This window comes from Arvicanthis niloticus, chromosome 12 (assembly GCF_011762505.2).
Source record: "Arvicanthis niloticus isolate mArvNil1 chromosome 12, mArvNil1.pat.X, whole genome shotgun sequence".
Taxonomy (NCBI): domain Eukaryota; kingdom Metazoa; phylum Chordata; class Mammalia; order Rodentia; family Muridae; genus Arvicanthis; species Arvicanthis niloticus.
The window spans coordinates 18,669,912-18,697,078 of record NC_047669.1 but is presented as its reverse complement, the minus strand read 5'-3'; the positions used below and the strand labels follow the sequence as shown (position 1 = coordinate 18,697,078).

The window sequence follows — 27,167 nt, the reverse complement described above, 5'->3', positions numbered from 1 at the left end:
TAATTCTAAAGATTTATTTATTTATTTTATCTATATGAGTACACTGTAGCTGTGTTCAGACACACCACAAGAAGGCATTGGATCCCATTGCAGATGGTTGTAAGCCACCATGTGGTTGCTGGGAAGTGAACTCAGGACCTCTGGAAGAACAATCAGTGCTCTTAACCACCGAGCCATCTCTCTAGCCTGACAACATAATTCTAAATGAGGAAAAATGTAAAGCATTTCTTCTAAATCAGCAATGAGACAAGGGTGCTCATTCTGCTTGAAATCTCAGCTACAGCAGTGAGATAAGAAGAGGACAAACAGGAAAGTGCTGGTTTGTTTTTTGCCAGCTTGACCCAAGCTAGTAGTACCTGTGAGCAGAGACCCTCAACTGAGAAAATGCTTCTATTAGACTGACCTACTAGCAAGTCTTTGAAGCATCTTTTCAATTAAGGTTTAACAACTCCCGGTGTGGGTGGGGCCACTTCTGGGCAGGTGTCCTGGGCTGTATAAGAAAGGAAGCCAGGTGGTGGTGGAGGCAGTGGAGGCAGCGCACACCTTTAGTCCCAGCACTCAGAAGGCAGAGGCAGGAGGATCTTTATGAATTTGATGCCAGCCTGGTCAACAAACTGAGTTCCAGGACAGGCTTCTGCAAACAAACAAACAAATCATCATCAACAACAACAACAAAAAATAACCCAAGCAAGCCGGGCGGTAGTGGCGCACGCCTTTAATCCCAGCACTTGGGAGGCAGAGGCAGGCGCATTTCTGAGTTCGAGGCCAACCTGGTCTACAGAGTCAGTTCCAGGACAGCCAGGGCTACACAGAGAAACCCTGTCTCGAAAAAAAACAAAAACAAAAACAAAAAACAAACAAACAAACAAAAAAAAAACAAAAACCAAAAACCCGGTAAGACTTAACACTTACTTTCACAGGTTTATTCAATGTATAATAGTTTCCCTGTAGAAAACGTAGGATTTTTATCAATCAGATAATATTCTAGTAAGAACAAACACATCTGCACACAGTGGCCTTGTGAGGCCAAGATCTTTGTACATCTAAGCTCATGAATAGGTCTGAACAGCAGTACCTATCACTCATTGTGGGCGGACTTCCCACTGTACAAACCAGCCTTTCACAGGAAGTGGTTCTGGGTTTCAGAGTAACGTTAGAATATATTTCCTGATGGAGGAGTAGAATTGCCTGTCTTCTGCCACATGTACTTGCATCTGTAAGACATGTTGCATTTACAGGCGTTCCTGTCTATCCCAGAGTTAATGCACACAGTCCTGATGAAGAACACAGGTTAATTCCAATCTTGTCAAACTATAATTACTCACCCTTTCTCGGATTTTTCCTATTTCTTGTCTCTTTCTTTCCCCTTCCCCCTTTGCTTCATCTTGATTTCTATAAAAACATCTGTAGTATTTCAGAGCCAAGCATGGCCCCCTTTCTGCTGAGGGAAAGTCTTCCCAGTGCACCCTGAGGAGCCCGGGTTCTGACCCTTCTACAGCCAAATATCTGACTCCTATCTTTTTCCTGAGTAATACTATTAAAACATCTTTTCACAAGTTCTTGAGTTCCCTTCTCTTTAGATTGCCAACTCCTTGAAGGCAGATTCCTATCCTGTATCTCTGTGTTTCTCATAGGCCTATGTAGCACATAAGTGTCTTGGTTTTAGATATCGTTAGCGTTTCAGCATTTTCTAGAACTGATCTTTGTTCTTTGTGGAAACATGGAGTAGTAGGTCTTAGAACTCATCGACTGATGCTGTGTCCCAGCTGCAGGACAGCAGCTGTTCCTCCCGAGGGAACTCAACCTCAACGTCATACACAAAACTGGGGTCGTCCTTCCTCTTCTGATTTTTCTCGAAAAGCTCATCCATGATGCTCTTCCTTTTGGCGAGCTCTTTGTCATCCAGTTTGTTCAGGTCTTCCTCGGGATCGATGGTTGTTTCCCGCCGAATCTGTTCCATTGTTTCTGCCAAGCTCTGGCCCTGCAAGGAACCTCGTAAGAACACAAACAGTTTCTCCAGTTGCTTCAGGGGCACCTGCTCCAGGTAACTCCTGTGCCGGGGGTTATTCTTTAACTGTTCAGCAGCTCTGGTACAGTCTAGGAGGAAGAAAATTGTATGTACTCCACACATCACACCCATCACAAACTATTACAAGGACTAAAGCAGACCAAAACCCTGAGATCACTAGCTCCAAGGTAGCCCACTGGCTAAAAGGGTTTATTAAATCAATTATGCTTGACAACTGTTCTTTTAGAATTAATTGAGTTTTAACACTTCTCTGTTACACATGCTGTTACCGGCAGCCCTCCCACATTAAAACATTCCACCCTACAGAGAAGTTCCTTCAGACAAGAACTAAACAATTCAAAATAACTCCAGGAAGTCCCCAAAACTGATCAAATTCACTAGGTCCCTCCTTTCCTGAGGAAACACAATAAAGACTGCTGAGGGTCACGCTCAAAGGAGCTAAGCTAAGCTAAGCTACACAAAAGACTCCAGGGACCTGCCAAGCAACCTAAAAGAAACAAAGACACTCTCCATCCTCTTGAGCTGCCTGCAGGCCAAGCAGTGAGCTCCAGGTTCCCAGCTTTGTGGCTGTCACAGATGCTGTGGTGGGCCTTGGTGATACAGCTGTTTTCGAGTCACTTCTGGTCCTGTGAGTAACCCCTTACTCATATTCCTGTAAGTAACCCCAATAATGCTTGTTGGTTTATCAAATTGAACTTCAATGGTATTCACACTTTGGTCATGGGCTCACTATCTGGGATAAATACACATATGTTGAAACACATATATGTTGTTTCAACCTAGGAGAATTTTGTCATACAGCACACACATGCCTGTAATCCTAGCATCTGGAAGAGTTGGGAGGATAGAATGTTTGAGGCTAGCCTGGACTACTTAACTAAAAAACTACTTAACTAAACTTAACTACTTAACTAAAAAAGCAAAAAATATAACAGGCTGAGTTTGGTGGTACAGGTTTATAATTGTTTCTCATCCCAGCATTAAGAGGCTGAAGAGCCAGGCAGTGGTGGCACACGCCTTTAATCCCAGCACTTGGGAGGCAGAGGCAGGCGGATTTCTGAGTTCGAGGCCAGCCTGGTCTACAGAGTGAGTTCCAGGACAGCCAAGGCTATACAGAAAAACCCTGTCTTGAAAAACCAAAAAAAAAAAAGAGGCTGAAGCAAGAGGATACTCATGAGTTCTTGGCCAGCCATTGTCTGTCAGTCTATCTATCTATCTATCTATCTATCTATCTATCTATCTATCTATCTAACAGTTTTAAAAGAATCTATTTTGACTTTATATGCTGAGTGTTTGCCTAAATGTATTTACGTGAACCATGTGTGCAGTGCTGGCAGCAACCAGTAGAGGGTGGTAGATCCCCTGGAACTGGATTTAGAAGCTGGTTGTGAGCTGCCATGTGGGTGCTGGGAATTGAACTCTGGTCCTTTGAAAGAACAGCAAGTACTTTTTTTTTTTTCTAAACAGGGTTTCTCTGTGTAGCCTGGGCTGTCCTAGAACTCACTCTGTAGACCAGGCTGGCCTCGAACTCAGAAATCCACCTGCCTCTGCCTCCCAAGTGCTGGGATTAAAGGCGTGCGCCGCCACCACTGCAACAGCAAGTACTCTTAACTGCTGAACCATCTCTCCAGCCTCAATAAAAACATTTTAAACAAACAGACAAACAAACAAACAAATCTAACTTTGGTGTGGAGAGAAAAGGATGGATTTTTTTTTCTTTTTTACTTTCTTAACCTAAAATTACTTAGTAGAGATGTTAAAAAACTTTCAACTGAAGAAAATGTCTAAAGATAAAATATGGCGTGGTTTTATTTGTTTTAGAGACTGTGTGGCCTTTGCTGGGCTAGAGCTCACTAAGTGTGACCAGGTTTGGCCTCAAACTCACAGAGATCCACCTGCCTCTGTCTTTTGAATGCTGGGACTAAAGCTTCCCCATCCCTCCTGCCAAAAAAAAAGAGGAAAAAAAAAAAAAAAAGGCATAGCTCGTAAAAGGCAGCTGTGTGACACTAATAAATAATAAATTTATCCTCAAATAAAAAATATTCAGAGAAGGAAATTTAGTATCATTAAACAGTAGTGTATCATTTAACTCATATAATTATTCTAAAATATTAAATCACCAATTCTGTAACTGTTAAAAAATATAGATTGGAAAATTGTCTTAATTAGGGCTTCTACTGCTGTGATAAAACACCATTATCAAAAGCAGCTTGGGAAGGAAAGGGTTATTTCACTTACGCCTTCATATCACAGCTTATCACAGAGTAAGCCCAAAGCAGGACCTCAGGCAGGGCAGGAATCTGGAGGCAGGAGCTGATGCAGAGGCCACGAAGGAGTGCTGATTACTGGCTTGCTCCCCATGGCTTGCTCAACCTGCTTCCTTATCAGCCTGAAGTGGCCCCACCACAGTGGACTGGGCCCTCCCACCTCAGTAATCAATCAAGAAAATGGACCACAGGTCTGCTACAGATCAATCTGTTGGGGGCATTTTCTCCACTGACACTCCCTCTTCCTAAATGACTCTAGCCTGTGTTAGGTTGACCTAAAAATATCAGCACAGAAACTGAAGTCTGTGAACAATAAGTGATTTCACAAAGATCACAGGCCAGTCCTGATGATTTACACCCATCCAGGGTTGCTTAATTCTGAGGAACCTGTCATTCCACTGCACAAAATTAAAATATCCTCTCTATCTCCCCCTGTTCCTACCCTTTCTCTCCCTCCCTCCTTCCTTCCCTCCCTCCCTCCTCTTCCTTCTCCCTCTCAGTGGGACTGGATCCAGGAACCTGCACACACTAGGTCAGTGTTCCACCACTGAGTTATATCCCCTCCCCAACCCACGTTTTGTTTTTTGCTTTAATTTTGAGATAGGTTATCTCAAGTTATCCAGACATATTTTGCATTTGCAATTTTCCTGCTTTAGCCGCTTACATTGCTTGGGCTATAGGTGTATGTCACCATACCTGATGATGTCAGGTAATTTTTATTAAGTGACTTAAGAATATGTAAGACAGGAGGCAAGGGCCAGAGAGATGGCTCAATGGTTAGGAGCGCTTGCAGGGTTCCCAACTTCAGCTTGTAACTACAGGGAATCTGATGCCCTCTTCTAGTCTCTGTAAACACCCACTCACATGGACACATATACATAACTAAAAATAAACTGAAAACTAGACAGGAGGCGAGATAAAACAAGGGGTACCTGAGAACTTGGAAAAGTTCCGGACTGGCATGATGCGCTGGCGGCTCTTTCCTTCGGTTTCATCCTCATAAATCAAGATCATAGCTGGAGGCTGGAACCTAACTCCACATTTCTTGGCAATGTATTTCATCTTCTTGTGTAATTCAGGGTAAACTGGAGGAAATCTGATACAAACAGGACAGCTGTACAACAATTTCCTGAAATAGGACAACCAAATCGGGCTAGGTGTTGAATAAATCTTTTCCCCTTCTCCTCAGTGGATCTGGCTGTGGACTAGCCCCAGGACTGTATGCTTATGAAGTTCGAGACTTTGAGGGCTACCCCTGAAAGTTCAGTTTGGTCCAGGCTAGTCTCAGTTCATTGGATCTCTGAGTAGGTAATGCCATTCAGTCTGGACCCCTTAGTGTGCTGCATTGGTACCAGAGATTACGCATGAATCTCCTGGGAGCCCAAGAACTGACCGGGTGGCCTTCAGAAGTTTGATGTTTCAGTTAAAGGATTTCTTTAACTGATGTTTCACCCTCTATGTATATGTTCTTTTAAACTTTTTCCTTTTTTTAAGAGTGTCACCTGTAGCCCAGACTGGCCTTGAACTTGTTATGTAGTGGAGGATGACCCTGAATGTCTAATCCTCCTGTCTCTACTTCCCAGTGGTAGAATTACAGCATGTGCTACTAAGCTTGGTTTGTGGGTTGCTCAAGATGGAACCCAGGACTTTGTGCACAGTAGACAAGCATTCTACCAGTTACCCTACATCTCCGGCACTTTTTATTTTATAAACATTTGGTACTGAGAAGTCCACTAGACCAGATCTAATTGCTTTGTGCCTTCCAAATGCTTGCTTGCTTGCTTCCTTCCTTCCTTCCTTCCTTCCTCCCTCCCTCCCTTCCTTCTTTCCTTTCTCTCTTTCCCTCTCCCTTTCTTTCTTTTTCAAGATAGTGTTTCTCTGTGTAACTCTGGCTGTCTTGGAACTCTGTAGACCAGGCTGTCCTTGAACTCAGAGATCTGCCTGCCTCCCGAGTGCTGGGATTAAAGGCATGCACCACCACTGCCTACCCCACACTGATTCTTTTATTCATCAAGATTTATTTCTACTTACCATGTATCCTCCCTGTTAGTCTGTTTGCTCTAGGAAGGCAGGAAGTGTGTCCATTTTCATTAAGCTCTTAGTACATGTCTGGAACATAATAAGGGTAAAGCTTGTTCAGTGCTGTGTATTAATACAAGCAGGGTTCATATATATTATCCTAGGGCACCGGGGCAGGAGTTAAATGCTGTTACACATTGTTAAATAATACGAAGCACTGTTAACTGTTACTAGAATTGTTAGTTGGTGTTGAGGCCTCTTTAAGACCATGAAGGGCAACATTTTTAAAGGCCCTTCTCTTACACCTAGCAGGCTGAGGTAGAACTCTCAGCCCCTTACTCGTAACTGTCCAGACTCTGATTTCCTTCCTTTCTTTATTTCTGTTTCTCTGAGGATACTACAGAAGCGCAGCTGAAGGCAGACATCACCACGAGCACTCCACCAGCCGGCACGGGCCTTAGAAAGCAGCATGCTGAGCAGAAGCCTCAGCCAGCATTAGTAATCCTTCTACTTTCAGCCAAGACATCACGGGGCAGTCGTCATGGTGGCTCTGCAGCGGGCCTGTGATACAGATCACCGAATTCCTTTGCATGAAGGGTTGTATCCTGATTGCTGCAAGCATCCTTGCCTCACATCCATCTGGCAGCTCACTTCCGGAGTCACCCGGACACGCCCTCAGTGTGCTGCTCCAGGTGTTACACGTTACATTAGGCTCGTTAAAAGGCTTTTCCAGTGGCCTTTTCTCTCCTGCTTTTGACTGTTGGTATTAGCAGACCAGGCTGAGCTGTCAGCACAAGGAAGACATGGTAAAAATGGCATACTGGGTAGCAGCTTCCGTCCTGACAGTAGCAGTTGAAGGCCCAAGAAGGCAGGAGAAGGTTCCAGGGAGCAAGTAACCAAAGTGGAAACACTGGAGTAGAGGCAGCAGAAGCTATGAGAACTAGGTGCTGAAGAGTTTCAGGAGGCTAACGGGCCTTACGCGATACTACTAGCCTGTAGGGTTAAATGGGTCTCCCGTCTGATCCGCCATAGGCTGTTCTTCGAGGTGGGACACGGGAGTTTTTACTGTGATTACTCCACACTGGCTTACCTAACACAGGGTTTACCCCGGGCAGATGTCAGGCTATGAGAAAACACCGCGGGACACCGCTTCGGGGATGAGGAAACACAGTCTGAGGTCCTGGGGACAGCCGGAGCAGGCCTGGGGGTCCCCTAGCCATTGTAGAAATGGAATGTTTCAACATTCAAGGGCCCCAGGAGCCGTAAGTACAGCAGATATTGCCTGCTGGCGTCACTCACAGCTGTTGGGTGCAGAGCATTTCGGTATCCGGTAAATGCTTGCCAGACAGATACCAACAGCATCCAACCCGCGTACCCAGAGCCACGCGTCACTAGCTTCTAAATCAGGAGCACTAAGTCCCTAATCATCTAGACTGCTAGTCCCGGCCTTGGACACTCAAGGGCCTGGGAACTTCTCCTACTCATGATTTCTATCCAGCTAGAGCAAAACGACCCCAGCCAGCTGGCTGGTGACAACCTAAGCATCAATAGTTAAAATGACAGATCTGAACAGGCATGGTGCTTTATGCCTGTAATCCCAGAACTCAGCAGGCTAAAAAAGTAGGATTGCCCTGAGTCCCAGGACAGCTGTTTGAGAACTCTGTTCCCTTACCTCTCAAGAAAAAAAAAAGGATGTGTGTGAGTGTGTGTTGATAATCAGCCTCTCCATATTCAAAACAGTAATGTTTATGTGGTGCTTACTTCAGCTCATTTGTCCTACTAAGGTATTTTTCCAAGTATAAGAAACCCGCATATTTTCAGATTAATACTTTCTGCTCTCTCTTTTCTTCTTTACCCTCAGTGACAAAGTACACTCAATTACAAGAATTGCTTAGATTCTTACAATTACATGGTGACTATGATTTGCAAATGTTGAAATTGTTAAGGTAAGGTAGCATAAGGTAATAATATCTCTATAATCTTAGTTATATTAGAGATATTATATATAATCTATAGTTGGAGGCCAACTATAGGTACACTGTATAAGAAACGAACATTATATTTGTTCATTATAGAAAAACAGGGATAAAAGGAGAAAATGAACTATTTACCTAACCTCTATTACCTTTTTTCTAGCTGTATGTATACATACATATATGCATAAATATAAATACATAAACTACAGTTTAGTTTTATAACATACATTAGTTTCCTGTACTAAAATGCAAATTTTATGATTGCCAGGTAGATTTATCATATAGGATCATAATCTGTATTCTCACTCCTACTGATGTGAGATTTTTACTCCTATGAAGTTAGTCAGATAAAGAGCTGTTTTGCTGTGCTTTCTTTGCCTTTGGTCCGAGTTCACCTCACTAATGTGTGATGTTAGTAAACGTTCTAGACACTATATGGTCTACAAACACAAGCAAACGGCCACACTTGTCAGTAGAGTCGATAATAACGTAAGGTCTTGTAAGTTATTATTATTATTGTTGTTGTTTCAAGACAGGATTTCTCTGTGTAGCTCTGTCTGTCCTGGACTCACTCTGTAGACCAGGCTGGTCTCAAACTCAGAGATCTGACTGCCTTTGTTTTCAGAGTAGTGGTGCTGCTGCTGCTGCCGCCTCCTCCTCCTCCTCTTCTTCTTCCTCTTCTTTGTCCATATTTATTCTTTTCTTTCTTTTCTTTTTTGTCCATATTTCTTTTTTTCTGTTTTCTTTCTTTCTTTTCTTTTCTTTTTCTTTTTTTTTTTTTTTTTGTTTGTTTGTTTGTTTTAGTAGCCCTGGCTGTCCTGGAACTCACTCTGTAGACCAGAACTCACTCTGTAGACCAGGGTGGCCTCGAACTCAGAAATCCATCTGTCTCTGCCTCCCAAGTGCTGGGATTAAAGGCGTGCGCCACTACTGCCCGGTGGTCCATATTTCTTAATAGACTGTTTTTGTGGTGCTATATTACACTATCTTCCCATTTTTGAGACCTCATAGCCTTCTGATCTGCAGTTCAGCACCAGCACTCTCTAAGCCAGCTAACACATTCTGCAGTTGGGAGGAATGACATCACATTTACCTGATAAACTTTTACCTGAAATACTTGTTTTTTAACCAGGGATTTGTTCCCCACAGCACCTAAGGGGATACAGAGTTCCCGATTTAAGTCCTTACCAATGCACGGCGACCCTTCCTACCCTCCACGACCCTTCTTACCCTCGAAGAAGAGCAGGAAGTGCAAATCTGAACAGCAGTGAGGGGGTGGTTTCCATCCTACCTCATTGCACAGAGGAGCACTTAGATCGATTTTGAGGCGAGGTGGAGCCTGACGCTGCAGAAAGCGGCGACAGCTATAGCCTACAGGAGTAACCATGGGGTGAACTCAGAGGCAGGGGGCCCAGCCCGCACGCATCCGGTTTTAGACAGGAAGCCGGGCTGAGGGCAGCGAGTGCTGTCCATAGGCAGCTCGCCAGGTACAGAGGCCCGCCAGGGCGCCCCAAGGATCGTTGCCTAGGCAACAGCGGGGCGCGCAGATTGCGCATGCGCAGCCTCTCGCCCCGCCCCGACTGGGCTGAGGGGCGGGGCCAGGGGCAGGCCTCTTGGGAACCTGGAGTTATAGGGGCTCCTGGGGTGGTAGTGCAAGCAGCGTTCTGTCCCGGTCACCGGGGAAGGTGGGAGCACGTTCAGCGTGCTCAGATTCCTCCCGAGATCGCAGCTCGCCCCGCGCGCCCTTCTCGGGCGGGCGTCGAGCCCCGGCGTCCTGGCTGCCAGCGCCGTGGCCTGGCTGCTCCTCTGGGCAGCTGGGCTGGTCGACAGGCTCGCCGCGGACTTCAGCGACGCCCCCTTCAGCTCTGGTAAAGATCAGGGGCCTGAGAGAGTGTTTGCCGAGCTGGGGCGGAGGTGGGGGAGCACCCGCGGCGTCTGGGGTACCGGAGGCCGGAGGAGGTTAGCAACAAAGGCCCTATGTGATCTTTGCTCCGGTGTTCCATCCTGGGCTTCAGAGCCGGGCTTTGTCTTTCCGAGGCCGACTGGCCGCGCTGTGACTAAAGGAGTAAACAAAGTACAGCCAGCCAGGAAGCATCTTGAGATGCTTTTGGTACCTTTGAAGATGCGTTGTGCTGGCTGAGAGGCAGCAAACTCTCGGCGTCCAGCGAAGTGTGAGACTGCCCAAACAGCGTGTATAGAAGGGATGAGGTGGTGTGTTGTATGACACACTTCCCAGAGAAACACACACACACACACGCACGCACGCACGCACGCACACAACCTACTCATTCCAGAAAGGTAACCTTTGTACCAGTGTCCAGTCTGGTAAACCAATGACTATTTTTTATTGGTGTTACTAGTAGGAATATAGATGAGGGGTTGCTTACTAGGAGAAGGGATAACTCAAAAGAAGTTGCATCACTAGAAAGACAAAAATGGGTGACTCCGGAAAACTGCAACCCTGGAGCTCACTAAGCCACTTCCAGACAGGTCTTCAATCCTAACATGAGTCGTCCCCCCCCCCCCCCCCGCCCACCACATCTCTTTTTCTCTGCAGTTGCCCCCCACAACTGTTGACTCCCTTTTATATTGTTGGTGGGACCCACAATAGGACCCGCAAGCATCTCCCAACTGTTTATTCTCCTGGCTTCACCTTACTGAGTGACAGGTTTATCAGTGATTCACACTGTTTTAATATTCTTCCCACACATTTCTGACTAATGTTTTATAGCACGGTACCTGGCTACTGAATCTTTAGGGGTTTTGTTTTTGTTTTTTGTTTGTTTCTTCATTTTTGATATTTGAGAAAGCCTCTCTTGGAACTTGGTATGTTGATCATGTTGAGTAATGGGACCAAAGGTGTGTGCCATCTTTCCAGTCTTAAATTTTTAGTCACTGAGTAATAGTTTTAGTGACCAAAATAACCATGGAATCAGTTTCTGAAGATTTCTGTTTATTCCAAGTATGTATAAGTGAAGTCTTTGAATCTTCACGTGCCCCTCATTTTCTTGCCTTTTTTTTTTTCAAACTCTCCCAACATCTTCACAAAGTATCCGTGTACAATCTTCCAAGACTTGCAGACATGGACATCAGAATACAGAAGTTGCTGTATCATGTATTAAGCATGATTTGCTTAGCCAGGATAATGTCTTGAGATCACATGAACAGAGTCCTTTGTGTATGGAGCACATTTCTGACTGCTTCTACATGTATTAAATGCCTAGGCAGCCACAGAGAAGACTGGTTCTACTCAAAGACACAGCTATTAAAAGATGGAAAACAGACAAGCCAACTCCAGTGGTGATTTTCAACCTCAGTGATGCACTCCTGGAAATAGTTAGTAGCTCAGACTGTGTACATTTAAAAATTTTACCCCCAGCACTTTGGAGGCAGAGGCAGGCAGATTTCTGAGTTCGAGGCCAGCCTGGTCTACAGAGTGAGTTCCAGGACAGCCAGGGCTATACAGAGAAAGCCTGTCTCAAAAAACCAAAAAAAAAAAAAAAATAATAATAATAATAATTTTTTTTTTACCTTGGACTGTTAGGTGGTTAGACTTTTCTAGCAAGTAAAGCCTACTACAGTAGTTATTTAAGATTTCTTTTCCCGTGCGTATTTTCATTTTTAACGTCTTGATTTTTATAGGTGTAAGGCCCACTTGTTCTGAAATTATTTTGAGGCAAGAATTTTTGAAAGATGGTTTCCACAGGTAGGTTGTCCTCTGATTTCTACTTATATTACACTATTGTCTCATAATTTACAGCAAGAAATTGATAGTTAAAATATGGATAAACTGAAAATTTGGTACTTTTTTTTTTTTTGCTTGTTTGTTTTGGTTGATAGTTAAAATATGGATAAACTGAAAATTTGGTACTTTTTTTTTTTTTTTTTTTGCTTGTTTGTTTTGAGACAAGGTCTCCTATAGTCCAGACTGACCTCAAACTGGCCATATAGCTTGGGATAACCTCAAACTCTTGATCCTCCTGTTCATCCACTCAAAGGTTGGGATTACAGATGTACGCCACTGAGCCTGGCTTTCTTAAAGTTACAGAGTAACAGATTTGTCACATGTGGTTCATACTTTGAAATGATTAGGTGATTAAAATATCAACGGAGAAATAGTTGCTTGCTGTGTACATATATATATATATGTAATTTTATTTCATTTCATTTATTTATTTATTTTTCTTTCTTGAGACAAAGTATTGCTGTGTAGTTCAAATTGGCTTGAAACTTATGTTGATCCAACTTAGCCATCCAACTAGATTGTGTGCTCTTACTTTGAGTTCACTGCTTGTTTCTTCTTCACTGTCAGTCTTTTCTTCTTTTTGTTGGCTTTTCTTCTTTTTATGCTCCAGCTTTCATACTCTGCTGCTGCTGCCTCCGACTCCTTGGTCTCTCATTAGTCAGGCTTTAATTGCTTTTAATTAGGCATTCAGAAATTTTACATCTTTAAAAATTAAAACCACACAGACTTGGGCAATGAGATGGCTCAGTAGGTAAAGGTGCTTGGCCCAGGACTAACATGGTGGAAGGAGAGAATTGACTCCCACATGTTGTCCTGTGACTGCCACATGTTAACCATGGCAAGTACATGCCCCCCCCCCACACACAAAATAAATAATTATTAAAAACACTTCCCTTTCCCTCAAAAGCTTATCTTTAAATCTTTGAATATATTAGGTATATTTACAGATACTTTAAATTTATTAGATTTATTCATTTTATTTATGTTTTGCCTGCATGTATGTGTATGTGTGTACCACATGCATGCTTGATACCCATGGAGGACAGAAAATGGATGGCGTTGGATACTCTGGAACCGGAGTCGCAGACAGTCATGAGCCACCACGTGGGTACTGAGAACCAAACCCTGGTCCTCTGTACGAGCAACAAATGCTCTTAATCTATGAGTCACATCTTCAGTCCCATAGAAAGGCTTTTAAAGGGCCACTTACCATTCCATTTCATAACATCTCAAAGAAAAGAGGTTTGCTTTGGCTCCTGTTTCTGGAGGTATAAGGTTGACGTATGTCTTACGTTAGGGTTTCTAGTGCCGTGATAAACACTATGAACCAAAAGCCACATGGGAAGGAAAGGGTTTATTTCATCTTAGAACTCCCAGGTCATAGTCCACCACTGAGGGACGTCAGTGCAAGAACCTGGAGGCAGGAACTGAAGCAGAGACCATAGAAGAGTGCTGCTTACTGGCTTGTGCCACGTGGCTTGCACATTTTGCTGTCTTGTACAGCTGGCCAGGGGTGGCACCACCCACAGTAGGCTGGGCCTCTGACATCAGTCATCAGTTAGGAAAGCTCCCCAGTCTCATGAAGGCATTTTTCTCAGTTGAAGTTGCCTCCTCCCATGTGGCTCTAGTTTGTGTTAAGTAGACAAATAGATAATAAATAATAAAAACAAAACAAAATTCCTAACCCACCCAAGAAGCCACACCTGGTAGTGACTTTCTTGCTGATTAGATCAAAGGTAGTATTGGACATTCACCTGAGGAGACAGAAGCATCAGTCTGTGCCAGCCTCTCTGGTGACTGGTATTATTCCTGCTGGTGCTCATATTGTCTTGAGTCTTTACGTGTTCAGGAGGGTGTGATGAATGTTGATGTTTGTAGCTCCTGTTTCTTCCTTTAAAGACTCTTGGGCTCTTCCTGCTGTCAGTTAAGGTTTCATTTGTCCGCTTTGTCCTATAACCTTTGTTTATTTAGTTACAAAGTTATGGAAGTCTTTGCTTGGAGGCTGACTTATCTAAGACTTTATCCCATTGGGATCTGTAATGAATGCTTGTGTTTTATGTGTTGACTGGTCAGAATGAAACTTTGGAAACTTGCTACTTGTTCACTTTTTTGCTCAGTCTTCTGAACTTTCATTTTGGCATTCAGGAACTTCTAATTGGATTTTGGAATTTTATTTATTTATTTATTTGTTTTTAATATAAGCATTTTTTTTTTTTTTTTTTTTTTTTTTTTTTTTTGGTTTTTCGAGACAGGGTTTCTCCGTGTATTCCTGGCTGTCCTGGAACTCACTCTGTAGACCAGGCTGGCCTCGAACTCAGAAATCCGCCTGCCTCTGCCTCCCAAGTGCTGGGACTAAAGGCGTGGGCCACCACTGCCTAACCATATAAGCTCTTTTTTGAGACTCAGTTCTGTGACTTCCAGCCACTCCAGTCTCTAGCAACCGGTTTTGCTGTTTCCTTAAGCAAAGCACCATGCTGTGCTTGGATCTTCTCTGCACTGTAGTCCAGAGTTTGCCTCTTACACACCTTATTTATGTTGGTGTTTTGCTTGTTTTGAGATAAGTTCTCATCAAATAGCCTAAACTGGGTTTAAAATTTCAAAGATACTCTGCATTGTCGTTAGTGCCAAGATTATAGGTGTGTACTCTCCTCCCCCAATTTGTAACCTGTTTTAAACTAATTTTTATTATTTTTTATTAATTATTTTTTAATTTTGTTTTTGTTTTTCGAGATACCTCCTGGCTTAAACTGATTTTTTTTGTTGTTGTTGTTTTTTCGAGACAGGGTTTCTCTGTGTAGCCCTGGCTGTCCTGGAACTCACTCTGTAGACCAGGCTGGCCTCGAACTCAGAAATCCACCTGCCTCTGCCTCCCAAGTGCTGGGACTAAAGGCGTGCGCCACCACTGCCTGGCTTAAACTGATTTTTAAAGAGGATTATTTTAGCCAAAAATGATAATGCCTGCCTTTAATCCCAGCACTCAGGAGGCAGAGGCAGGCCAGCCTGGTCTACAGAGTGAGTTCTCAGACAGCCAGGGCTACACAGAGAACCCCTGTCTTGAAAAACAAAAAACAAGCAAAAAGACTTTATTGCGTGTGTGTGTGTGTGTGTGTGTGTGTGTGTGTGTGTGTGTGTATGAGTTACTGTGGGTAGGTATACATGAGTCCAGATAGGTGTGTGAGTGTATGCATATGTATGTGTGTGAATACATGTAGGTGTGTGTACATGGATACAGGTGTGTGTAGCTGTGGGTATACATACATGTGTACCTGTGGGTAAGTGTGTGCAGCTGTAGGTATGTGTACATGAGTGCAGGAATATGTGGACCTGTGTGTATGTGTGATGTAGGTGCCTGAAGAGAGGTGTCTAATCTCTTGGAGCTAGAGTTACAGGCCGTGTGAGCAACCTGACATGGGTATGAAACTGAACTCAGGTCCTCTGCAAGAGCAGCACTCTCTTAAGCACTGAGACATCCCCAGACCTAAGTGAATTCTTGTAGGTGCTTATGAAGTAATCAGTCTTCTCCTACATAGATAACCAGTGTCGGTACCATCGTTCAAAGACACTGCTTTCCCCATCAAATCATATTGGTTCTTCCTTCGGAAATATTAACATAAGTGTGACTACTTCTGGACTTTATGCCTTCACATTGGTCTTCATCTGTTTTCACACTTGTGCTGTGCTATGGCTTTATGGCATGAGTTATGAAACATTTAATGAGTGATCTCTTGTGTAAGTATTTCATTTGACATGATAATCTACTTTTAGAAAATGAATTTGAAATATAGTGTCTATGCTGTTATGACTGTAATATAAAACTTTTATTTAATAACTGAGTGAGAAAATTTACTTTAAATATTCTTGTCTTACAGAGACCTTTTAATAAAAGTGAAATTTGGAGAAAGCATTGAGGACTTACAGACCTGCCGGCTCTTAATTAAACATTACATTCCAACAGGACTCTTCGTGGATCCCTATGAGTTGGCTTCACTACGAGAAAGAAACATAACAGAGGTACAGATACTGGGGAATTTTTAAAGAGAAATAAATAAAGGAACATATGATGTGGATTAAGGTAAGATGGTAGAAAAGCAACATTGTAGTTTTGTTTAAGTTTTTAAGGTACTCTTTTGCAGTAACATAGTAGGCATATTCTTCAATAAATGAGTGACAGTTGTCAGGACTAAGCCAACAAACCCCAGGTAGTTAAATGCTTTTCAGGGTATAGTTCATAGGTCAGTGACTAAGGAAGTTAATGTATACACGTGTGTCTCAGCCTCTGAGAAGATGAAGGTTAATAAACAGTGATCAGCTTTGGTAGTAGGAAAGACGCTGGCATTTTGCTTTCGTGTTGGCTGTGTACCTGTACTTGCATTTGTGAATGCCCCGTATGTACATGTGTGAAGGCCACAGTTGAAATACGATGTGTTCCTCTATCTTCCCTTCTTATGTTTGTGGCTGGGTCTCTATTACTTTCCTATTGCCGTGATAAAGCACTATTACCAAGACAACTTATAAATTTAACCGGGGTTACAGTTCCAGAATCTATGGCAGGCTGCTGAGGGCTGAGGGCACATCCACAAGCAGGAGGCAGAGCACTCCCTAGGGTTTGTGGAGGCTTTTGAAACCTAAAAGCCACTGGGCAGTGGTGGTGCATCCCTTGTGACCCCTGTGACCCCTGCCTCCTTCAATAGGGACACACCTGCTAGTTCTACCACAGGATCTCTCACTGAGCATGGGGCATGGTCCCTTTTGGTTAGACTAGCTGGCAACCAGGCCAGAGTCTACCTGTCTTCCCCTCCCATCCCTCACCAGCTCTAGGGTCAAAGATAGCAGGACTGGTCTAGCTTTTATATGGGTTCTAGAAAGCTGAACTCAGGTCCTCAAGTTTGCTCAGTGAGTATTTTACACATTGAGGCATCTTCCAGACCTCAAGTATTTGGGAATTAATAACATATTTCTAGGGGAAATGAAAAATAGTGTATTAAAGAAAAGTAAAAATACAACATCACAGTTAGTAGGTTGCGGCTAAAACTACTTAGGAAGAAATTCATAGTACTAAATGACTACATAAGAAGGTGTTGAGGCCTAAGCCGGCCCACTTTGGGCGGCCAAAAAATGTTGGGAACCGCACTAGTCCCACATTCGGGCGGGCAAAAAATGTCTCCGCCCGAGCAAAATGTTGAGGCCCGGGCTGCCCCGAGTTTGGCGGCCACTGTATCCCTGTCCAAGCTGCCGCTCCGGTCCTCGGGTCGTGGTTCAGCAAGAGAGAGAGTGTGTGAGGCCGGACTCGAAGAATGGAGACCAGACAGAATGCGTTTCAATCCCGTTTATTCTTTAGTCTCTCTTCCTCTAAGTGTCTCAAGTCCTAAGTTCCTAGTCCCTAGTTCCTAGTCACTAGTGCCTAGTCCCTAGTGCCTCCAAGTTCCAAGTTACTTCTTCCAAGTTCTCTCCCAAGTGCCTGCTTCTCTGTCTCCTCTATCTGCTGTGTCTCCCTAATGTCTGATTCTCTACCTTCTGCCTCTGCCTTTTAGATGTCTCACTTCTAAGCCATGCCTTTTGGTCACACCTATAATCATGCCCTTAGGTCTTGTCTCTAAATCTGATCTCTACACTTCTAAGTCATACTCTTAAATTACACACCTTTAATCTCACACACCTTTAATCTCACACACCCAAGGTATCTAAACCAAGATTATCAGAGTGTGCTCAGCTGTTGTAGGCTATTGTAATCCAAGTCTCATGTCAGGGTATATGGCTCAAGATGGCTGCAAAGCTGATAGCCGCTTTCTGCTAAAAGTCGGCCCCCAACAGAAAGAAGAAAGATCTCAACTAAATAAGGGTCTGGAGAGAAGGTTCAGTGGGTGGAATCACTTGCTCCACAAGCATGAAGACCTGAGTTCAAGTCCCCACAACTCATGTAAAATCCAGGTACTGAAGAGCAAATGTCTGTAATCCCTGTGCTTCTCTGAGGAGAAAGGAGACAGACAGAAGAGGATTGAAGGTGATTCCCAGAAGCCCTCAGTCCAGCTAGACAGGCACAGCAGTGTTCCAAATAAGTTGAAAGACAAAGGCTGACATCTGAGGTTGTTCTCTTGGTACCCAAATGTGTATACACACACACACACACACACACACACACACACACACACACACACACACACACAGAGAGAGAGAGAGAGAGAGAGAGAGAGAGAGAGAGAGCGAGCTAGCTAGCTAGCTAGCTCAGCTAGGCTTTTTAAAGAAGAGCAAATGAAGAGGCTAAGAAATTGCTTAGTGGTAACTGATTCCTTTGGTTTCCAGTTCGCAGCTCCAGCTCCTAGAGGATCTGATGCCTGTATAATAGGGAACAGAACTATTGCAAGAACATATTCATAAGCAAGAACAACTGGCATTATAGGCCAGTACATATTTCCCACTTAGGAAAACAAATACCCTTTTAACAGTAGGTAGAATGCGCTTTAAAGTAATGAGCTCCCGTGTGGCCATTAAAGCATTGAAATAGTGGCTGAATACTTGGTAAATCCCTTGCATGACACAGTGGTTTAATGTGGTCACTTCCAAGGTCCCTTAATGATTCATGTCTGTATATAACTGTGTCATTTGCTAGTGGGTTGTTATTCCTGTGGGTAGGAGGGAAAGAACATGTCAAAAGCATATAGGGCTTGCTGTCACAGCCAAATAGGAAAATTATAATGCTTGCTGCGACAAGGAGTTAATGCTACTGGTTTCTCTGAAGTGTATCAGAGCTTTGCATAGAAAATCTAAGAGAAGGGAGGAGTACATGAGCATGTGTATGTGCACTTATGTGCATACATCCATATACACATTCCGTACAGTATCCCTGGATGTATATGTGGGTATATATGTGAATATATATGTCAAATAAATATTGCTAAAGAAATACATTATAACACAGTTTCACTACTTTTTCTTGCTTATGATAGCTGCAATAGTTCTGTTTCCTATTGTATACTACAGATTTTCAAATATCAGAATACAGCCACAGCCAGCTGTGGTAACACATGCCTTAAGGCCCAACACTCAGGACGAAGAGGCAGCTGATATCTGTGAGTTAGAAGGCAGCCTAGTCTATGTAAAGTTCCAGGCCAGCCAGAAATATATATGTGTATGCAGATTTCCAGTATAACAAACCTCTGCATCTCTGTAGTTTCTCTCTTAGTGTAGAATATGTCAATTTTTTTTTTTTTTTTGAAACAGTAGTCTAAATTGACCTGGAGTTTGCTCATGAGGTGCCCTGGGTAACTTTGAACTTGCCACAATCTCAGCCCAGCTTCTTAAATGCTGGGATTAGGTATGGTGCACCTTGCTTAGCTTTGGATATTTATTTTAAAATGGTTCTAAACACATTTTTTTTGTTTGTTTGGTTAGTTTTGTTTCTTGAGATAGGGTCTTACTGTGTAACCGTGGATGGCCTGGAACTCATTATGTAGACCAGGTTAGCCATGAACTCATAGAAATCCACTGCCTGCTTCTACCTCCCAGGTGCTGAGATTAAAGGTGTACATTACCAGGCTGGACTCTTAGCTTATTTATTTATTTATTTGGTTTTTCAAGACAGGGTTTCTCTGTGTAGCCCTGCCTGTCCTGGAACTCACTCTCTAGACCTAGCTGGAAGCTAGGATTTAAATGATGGTCTACAAGATACAGAAGCAGATGCTCTTAACCACTAAACCTTCTCTCTAGCCCAGCAGGAAACTGTGGAGTCAGCTGACTCCTTCCACCCTATATGCCAGAGTTTGAAGTCAAGTTGTCAGACTTGCTTAGCAAGTCCTTTATCTGTGGAACCATCTCTGAGTTTAAAAAGAAAAAAGTCATTTCCTGTTTGGTGCATACTTAAAATTTTAGCACTTGGAAGGGTGAGGCAGGAGAATTGCAGGTTAAAGGCCAGCATGAGCTGCAGAGTAAGTTCTAATCCAGCCTTAGCTAAACAGTGGACACTCTTGTGGTGGGGGGAGGGAGGGAGGAAAGAGAGAGAAAGTGCAATTTGTTGAAAATAGTTAAATGCTGCTTGGTGGGAATCCCTTGCCTGGAGTGTATAAAGCCCTGGTCTTGAGCCTCAGCACCTCAAAAATAAATTGTTTCTCACATTTCCACTCTATACACACCCTAGAAAGTCGCTGACCTTTGCTTGGCTTCCTGCCTGCGCTACTCTGTCTTACTCAGTACCTTACTTCACCAAAAAACAGGAAATGGCTGGGATGGGACCAGTCATTTTAACCTAACACAGGTTGGTTGGTTTTTGTCAATAGTTGTTCCCTGGTCTACTTTTATTATTCCTGCGTCATATCCTGTATTCTCTACATACAATTGAGGAATGGCCTGTGGCAGGCAGGGGACAGCTGATGCCTCTGCCTATCTGTAGAGCAGTCTTCGGGTTTACTTTTTGTCTTTTTTATTTTTCTTCATTCATATTTTTTTTTCCTTGATTGATATTTGTTTTCTCTCCCACAGGCAGTGATGGTATCAGAAAGTTTTAATATAGAAGCGCCCAACTATTTGTCGAATGAGTCTGCAGTCCTCATTTATGCCCGGCAGGACACGCAGTGCATCGACTGCTTCCAGGCCTTTTTACCTGTGCACTATCGATACCACCGGCCACACAGGAAAGATGGAGACACCCTCATTGTGGTCAATAACCCCGACTTACTGATGTACTGTGACCAAGGTGAGGGTTGAAAGCGAGCAGAAGGGTGTGCGGGCCTAGTCAAGGATGGTGACGGCAAATGCATCTTCCTCTGTGACTTGTTTGTTACAATTTTAAAGTCATATAGAAAACCACACACATACGTGTGATGTAGTGAATTGTAGGCAGAGGCCTATAAGTACCACCCAGGTCAGGAATTAAAACTTCATAGGCCTGTAAGATAGCTCAGCAGGTAAGATACTTGTTGGTAGGCCTGACCACCTGCATGGTTGCCCAAGACCCACGTGATAGAAGGAGAGACCAACTCCTGCAAATTCCCCTCTGACCTCTACATTGTGCATGGTGCACATGTACACACACATACACAATGCAATAATGTGTTGTTTTGTTTTGTTTTTGAGACAGAGTTTCTCTGTGTAACAGCCCTGGCTGTCCTAGAACTCAATTTAAACCAGGCTGGCCTCGAACTTAGAGATCAGCCTGCCTCTGCCTTCCAGATGCTGGGACAAAAGGTGTGCACCACCACTGCCCTGCTCTAATTTTTATTTTGTATTTAATGATAAACAGAGCCCCCCCCCCCACACACACACACACTTCACCCCACTCCCACCCCGTACCTATTCCATGTGTTCTCTGTCACATATGCCTCTGTGCTCCAGGACGAGCTCACTTACTCACGCTGACACTTGCTTCTTCTCTTATTCTAAGATGTTTTAAAGTGTGTGTGTGTGTGTGTGTGTGTGTGTGTGTATGTGTGTGTGTGTGTCTCAGAGTACAGCACCCAAAATTGGTGCTGCATTTCCTGGAGGAGCTGCTGCCATTAAAGGCAGTTGTGAGCCACCCACCATGCGTGCTAGAAACAAACTCAGATTCTCTGGAAGAGCAGGAAATGCTCTTAACCTCTGAGCCTTCCTTCTCTCCATCCCCAGTCCTCAATTGTTTTGTTTATTTAATTTCTTTTTAGATTTATTTATTGTATATACATGATTATACTGTATCTGTTTTCAGATACCAGAAGAGGGCATCATATTCATTACAGATGGTTGTGAGCCACCATGTGGTTGCTGGGAATTGAACTCAGGACCTCTAGAAGAGCAGACAGTACTCTTAACCTCTGAACCATCTCTCCAGCCCCCCAGCCCTCAATTTTTAATGGGTATAACTTTTTACTGGTGTTTTTGAGAAAAGGTTTCTCAGTGTAGTGGTGGCTGTCCTGGAAGTCAGGAATCTGCCTGCTTTTGCCTCCGAAGTTCTGGAATTAAAGTCATACTGCACTACCACCCGCCACCCCTAGCTGAATGGGCACTATTCCTAAATACTGTAATTTAGTCTGTCCATTAAAAAACAAAACAACCACCGGGCAGTGGTGGTGCACGCCTTTAATCCCAGCACTTGGGAGGCAGAGGCAGGCAGATTTCTGAGTTTGAGGCCAGCCTAGCCTACAGAGTAAGTTCCAGGATAGCCATGGCTATACAGAGAAACCCTGTCTTGAAAAAAAGAAAAAGAAAAAAGAAGAACACCCCTCCCAAAAAAAAAAAAAAAAAACCAGAAAACCAACAAAAACCCCTCTGTGTTGTTTCTATCTCTCTTTAGTGTACGGTTCCCTTCTCTCTCTCTTTTTTTTTTCCTTCTTCTTCTTTGTTGTTGTTGTTGTTGCTTTTTACCAAAAGAGGGCTTCTCTGTGTAGCTCTGACTGCCTTGGAACTTGCTTTGTAGACCAGGCTGGCCTTGAACTCAGAGATTGGCCTGCCTCTGCCTCCTGAGTGCTGGGATTAAAGGCGTGCACCACCATGCCCGGGGCACTTTTTTGCTTTGAAGCTCCTTTGGAGGCAGATGGATGTGAAGATGTGTTCTGGCTTTTCTGATTGAGCTCATGTAATTATTTCCTGGAAGTGGCCGATGACTCCAGAGTGTGATCAGATTCACTCATTGGCTCCTTTGACAATACCATAGATAACATTATGTTACTACGAGTAGACATGAAATAACTGGTCATTTCTCTTTTTAGGGGAAAGGAATGAGCTAAGTCTTCCTATGTAGGCCACTCTTGCCTTAAACTTGCTTTGTAGCTACAGCCCAGCCTTGACAGTCTTGATCTCTTGCCTCAGACTCCTGAGTGGTGGCCTTGCTGTACTCTGATGGGGTCTCCTTTTATAGTGGTCTATTTCCCCTTTGCTGCTTTCTGCTTGGTTTTTAGATTTATTTTGTGTATGAGTGTTTGCCTTCATGTATGTATATGTACCACATACTTGCCTATGGATGTGGTACATATTGTGACGGATGCTGGGAACTGAACCTGGGTCCTTTTTAAGAAGAGCGAATGCTCTTAACTACAGAATCCAGTCCTGCTATCTGTTTTTACAATGGCTTACAGGGCTTTGAGACTTTTGTGCCTTGTTTCCTCTGTCATGTGCTGTGTTTGTGGGGCACTATATTTGTGGGGTACTGTTTGTAGGGTGCTTGCTCACCTACATTGGTGACAGATGTTGTTCATGAGCTTTGGGGCTCACTCTAGAGTTCTGTTTTATGTGGAGATTTGGGTAAATTCCAAAACAATTCTTGCTGGACTTGGTGGTGCATACCTCTAATCCCGGTGTCTGAGATAGAAGGATCAAGAGTTTCAATGTGTCTGAGGCCCTGTCTCAAAAATACAAGGGAGAAAAAGCCAGGTGTTTGTATGCATGTAGAACTTGGTATGTGGAACCAGCGGGGATCAGGAGTTGAAGACCTTCTTTGGTTGGCACTGTAGTGAGTTCCAAGACAATTTAGGCTACGTGAAGTTGTCAGAATAAAACTAAAGTCCTCTTCTTTGATTACTTATTCATAGAGCCTTAGAAAAGAGGCCTTTCCTTTAGTTTGAAAAGCTCTTTGAGGTTTTGATTTTTCCTGGTTTCCAGCAGTGTCGTTACTATTAACTACCAGAGGGGATTTTAATCTTATGTTTTCTCTGATGTGAGCATTAAGACTTTTCACTCTGCTCACTTTCTTTATCCAGTCATGTTTTCTGTTCCTTTTAATGACACCATTACTTATCTAAATAAACTTTGAAGAAGTTTTTCTCCTGAGAAAACACAGAATTCTGATACTATTTGCTTTGATCTGAGTGTTCTTCATAGGGGTGTTTGATATGGAAATTTATCAGGCTGTACACTAAAGATGTATACTTATTTTTTTTGAATAAAATTCAGATACTTCAGAACAGGTTTTTGAAACAATAGGTTTTTTTTTTTTTTTTTTTTTTTCCTGGAGTGATCCTTCAAAAAGAAGTAACATTACATTTTTAGTGGAATTTGTTAACAAACCATGTTTCCATTCTGTGATCACCGTTGCAACTTCATGTCTTAGGCATCCTCGTACGAAAGGACGCCAGCATACCAGCCTCTGACAGATGGGTCTGAACCATGTCCAGTGTGTGCTGAAATGTTTGGATTCTCATAGCCTAGCACGAATGACTCCTGGTGAAGTGCAAGACAGCTATAGCCTTGAATCTAAATACAAGTTTTCTGACCTCTTGTCCCCACCTCACCCCCTTTTTTTCAGAGTTTCCAATTTTGAAATGCTGGGCTCAGTCAGAAGTAGCGGCTCCTTGTGCTTTGAAGAGTGAGGAGATCTGCCAGTGGAAAAACATGCAGTACAAATCAGTAAGATGCTTTACGGCGCTCTTAAACAGCACCACCTCATTTCTAAATCTGTCTGCTGTATTTAAAGGGTCATCGTGCCGTATTCTAACACAGAGCACTTTGGCTGTTTTAATGTTGTTTCTTTGCTACTGATGGCCACAGTAGGTAAAGTCAGTATCATTTAAATTGGGAGCTGTTGGAGTAGGGCAGTGCCATGCCTCATTGGTTCAGAGTACAACGTAGCTGGCACCCTTTTAAAGGTGTACAATGGCAAGGAGAAGCAGTGCAAATCTATTCGATTTCCTTCAGCAGAAAGACCAGAAGTTTAAGTGAGTTGGAGCCCAGGAGAGTGATTCTTCCTCACTTAGCGACCATCCACTGCCTAGGGCTCCTTCATTAGCGGAGGCTATAGAGGAAACTCCAGCTGCTGGGAGCTGAGGTAGCAGCCACAGCATGTCCAGAAGTGTGCATTTTACAGCTGACTTCCACATCGTCTGGCTCTTAAACTTTCTGCCCCTCTTGTGAGAAGTTCTTAGAGCCTTGATTGGCAGGAGCTTGATGTAGACGACCTGCCTATAGTTGAGCACCTGGATGTCTCTAATTTTCTGTTCCCCTCTCTCCACAGATACTTAAGAATTTGACAGTGCAGGTTCCAGTGGGACTGACTATACACACCTCTTTGGTGTGTTCTGTGACGCTGCTCATTACGATTCTGTGTTCTACTTTGATCCTTTTAGCTGTTTTCAAATATGGCCATTTTTCTCTGTAAGTTTTGTACAGTTAATGTTTTCTATGAATCTAATAAATGAGACCTATTCATTTATGACAAGAGTGCTCTTTTAAGAATTAACTGGTTATTTTGTCTTTATTTATGGTTAAAACTGTGTTTGCTGATTACATATGTGTTTGCCAGGCAGATCTCTGTCAGTTCATGGCCAGCATGGTCTATATTGTGAGACACTGTCTGGAAAAACAAATGACAAAAATGTTTTGTTTCCCAGAGGAAATTTTGGGTCATTGTTAGATCATTGAAAATTTTAGAGTTCTATTATCTAACCTTCAAGTGCTCTTTGGTGGTCTAATAGAGAAGGCTTCATTGTGTTAAATTAATACTTAGAAGTGACTATCTTCATTTGGTATAGAAAAATGAGTTCATTATTAGTGTCAAATTATTCTCATTTTGTAAGTAGAGCCTTTTAATTTACACTAAACATGGAGACACCTTTATAATTAAGAATAAAGTAATTTAGATGATTACTTATGAAAAATGCTATCCTCAAATGATTTAAAAAAAAGAAAAGAAAAAGAAACCTTTTCTTGATTTAGTGTTACACTTGGTGGAACAAAAATAGGGACAGAAATGCTACAACACACTCCCCAGCTAAGGGAGATAGTTCAGTAAGTGAAGCGCTCACCACATAAGCATGTAAAACACTGTGCATGGTGAATGTTTACAGTTCCAGCCCTGGAGTGCATATGCATGCATAATGGTATGGAGGTGGGGGATGTGGGGGGCTGAGAACAGGAAGATCCCAGGATCTTCCTAGACTGACTGGTGAGCCCCAGGTTCCAGGGAGAGACTTGGCTCAAAAACAAAAACTTAAAAACTCCTGGGAACACCCACCCAAAATTGACTTCTGGCCTTACAGACATGCACGCATGCACACATAGATCCCTTTAGAATAAGAATGTTGGCCCAATGTGGTACAGCCTTTGATCCAACCCTTGGGAGGCAGAGGCAGGAGTCAGAGTGTATTGACATTGTTTTATGTTGAGTAATGGGAGCTGATAACTCTTCACATACTTACAGCTTCTTACTCCGCTAAAGTCTTTTAGTGTTTTTATGAGAATAAATCATTCATAATTTTACATATAAAATTCTATTTGCCACAACAATCCTTATTGATTTAAATATTAGAAGAGGCAACCCAGTACCATTTTTTTATCTTGCTTTTTTTTTTTTAGACAGGGTTTCTCCTGCTTTTGCCTCTGCCTCTGCCTCTCAGATCTTGAGATTAAAAGTGTGTGCCACCATCAAAAATCTTTAAGATGACAATAAAGTTTTAAACTAATTGAGTCCCATACCTATTTTGTGTTTTTATATAAGAATTCCAGGCTGGAGGGATGGCTCAGCGGTTAAGAGCACTGACTCCTCTTCCAGAGATCCTGAATTCAATTCCCAACAACCACATGGTGGCTCACAACATCTGTAATGGGATCTGATGCCCTCTTCTGGTGTGTCTGGAGACAGTGACAGTGCACTCATATACATAAAATAAATAAATTTTTAAAGAAAAAGAAAAGGAAAGAATTCCAAACTGGGTGTGGTAGCACCTGGCTATAGTTTTCTACTGTGGAGTCTAAGACAAAAAGAGAATCAGGACTTTGAAGATAATCTGAACAACATAGCAAGGCTCTGTTTCAAATTTATAAAAAAAAAAAATTTGTGTGTATGTTTGTATTTCAAATACATATAAAATATATTTAAATACATGAAATACATAGATATTAATATATGAAAAAGAATAATTTTGTTTTATAAGCATTAACTGAGATTAATAATGTGACCTTAGAATGGGTACTTTTTCTTTTTCTTTTTTTTATTTGGACTGATGATATTCTTGTTTATTTACTGGAGCGGAAATGTCTATAAACATGTCTAAATGTTTCTTACTATAACTCCCATTTCGCAATTAAAATTAAAATTTTTTCTAAATTAGCAAACTCAGTCACAACCCATTACTTCAGAATCAACTGTTCCTTTAAAGCCACAGTAATACTTAAATAGGATTTAAGAATTGAATGCAGAAACTTGGTTGGTTGGTTGGTTGGTTGGAAAGCTAATT

General features: G+C 42.7%; 2 protein-coding genes across 5 annotated transcripts; one reads left to right on the top strand and one right to left on the bottom strand.

The window, feature by feature from the left end:
* Nucleotides 1–9,828, bottom strand: Cep19 (centrosomal protein 19). Of its 4 annotated transcripts, none has more exons than XM_034515721.2 (4): nt 9,522–9,828; nt 6,328–6,405; nt 5,229–5,425; nt 1–2,097 (listed from the first exon to the last, which is right to left on the bottom strand). In XM_034515721.2, exons 3-4 carry the CDS (start codon nt 5,356–5,358, stop codon nt 1,736–1,738), a joined length of 492 nt encoding a protein of 163 aa, XP_034371612.1. In that variant the 5' UTR covers nt 5,359–5,425; nt 6,328–6,405; nt 9,522–9,828; the 3' UTR covers nt 1–1,735. The 4 variants fall into 4 exon arrangements, with proteins under 4 accessions (XP_034371612.1, XP_034371611.1, XP_034371614.1 ...); XM_034515720.2 differs by having other exon boundaries at nt 5,229–5,392; XM_034515723.2 differs by having other exon boundaries at nt 9,583–9,828.
* Nucleotides 6,857–27,045, top strand: Pigx (phosphatidylinositol glycan anchor biosynthesis class X). The gene is made up of 9 exons (XM_034515268.2): nt 6,857–7,026; nt 7,415–7,577; nt 9,943–10,159; nt 11,934–11,997; nt 15,906–16,047; nt 20,509–20,722; nt 24,242–24,342; nt 24,947–25,086; nt 26,429–27,045. Exons 1-9 carry the CDS (start codon nt 6,857–6,859, stop codon nt 26,532–26,534), a joined length of 1,317 nt encoding a protein of 438 aa, XP_034371159.2. The 3' UTR covers nt 26,535–27,045.
* Nucleotides 27,046–27,167: the final 122 nt, after the last annotated feature.

What these genes read in the sequence shown, in the direction of transcription:
- Cep19 (XM_034515721.2), bottom strand. Translation starts at nt 5,358, where the DNA reads ATGAAATACATTGCCAAGAAATGTGGAGTTAGGTTCCAGCCTCCAGCT. An exon ending in GAACTTTTCCAAGTTCTCAG is followed by an intron (nt 2,098 to 5,228) that starts GTACCCCTTGTT and finishes TCTTCCTCCTAG; the next exon opens with ACTGTACCAGAGCTGCTGAA.
- Pigx (XM_034515268.2), top strand. Translation starts at nt 6,857, where the DNA reads ATGGTGGCTCTGCAGCGGGCCTGTGATACAGATCACCGAATTCCTTTG. An exon ending in CGACGCCCCCTTCAGCTCTG is followed by an intron (nt 10,160 to 11,933) that starts GTAAAGATCAGG and finishes TGATTTTTATAG; the next exon opens with GTGTAAGGCCCACTTGTTCT. An exon ending in TTGAAAGATGGTTTCCACAG is followed by an intron (nt 11,998 to 15,905) that starts GTAGGTTGTCCT and finishes CTTGTCTTACAG; the next exon opens with AGACCTTTTAATAAAAGTGA.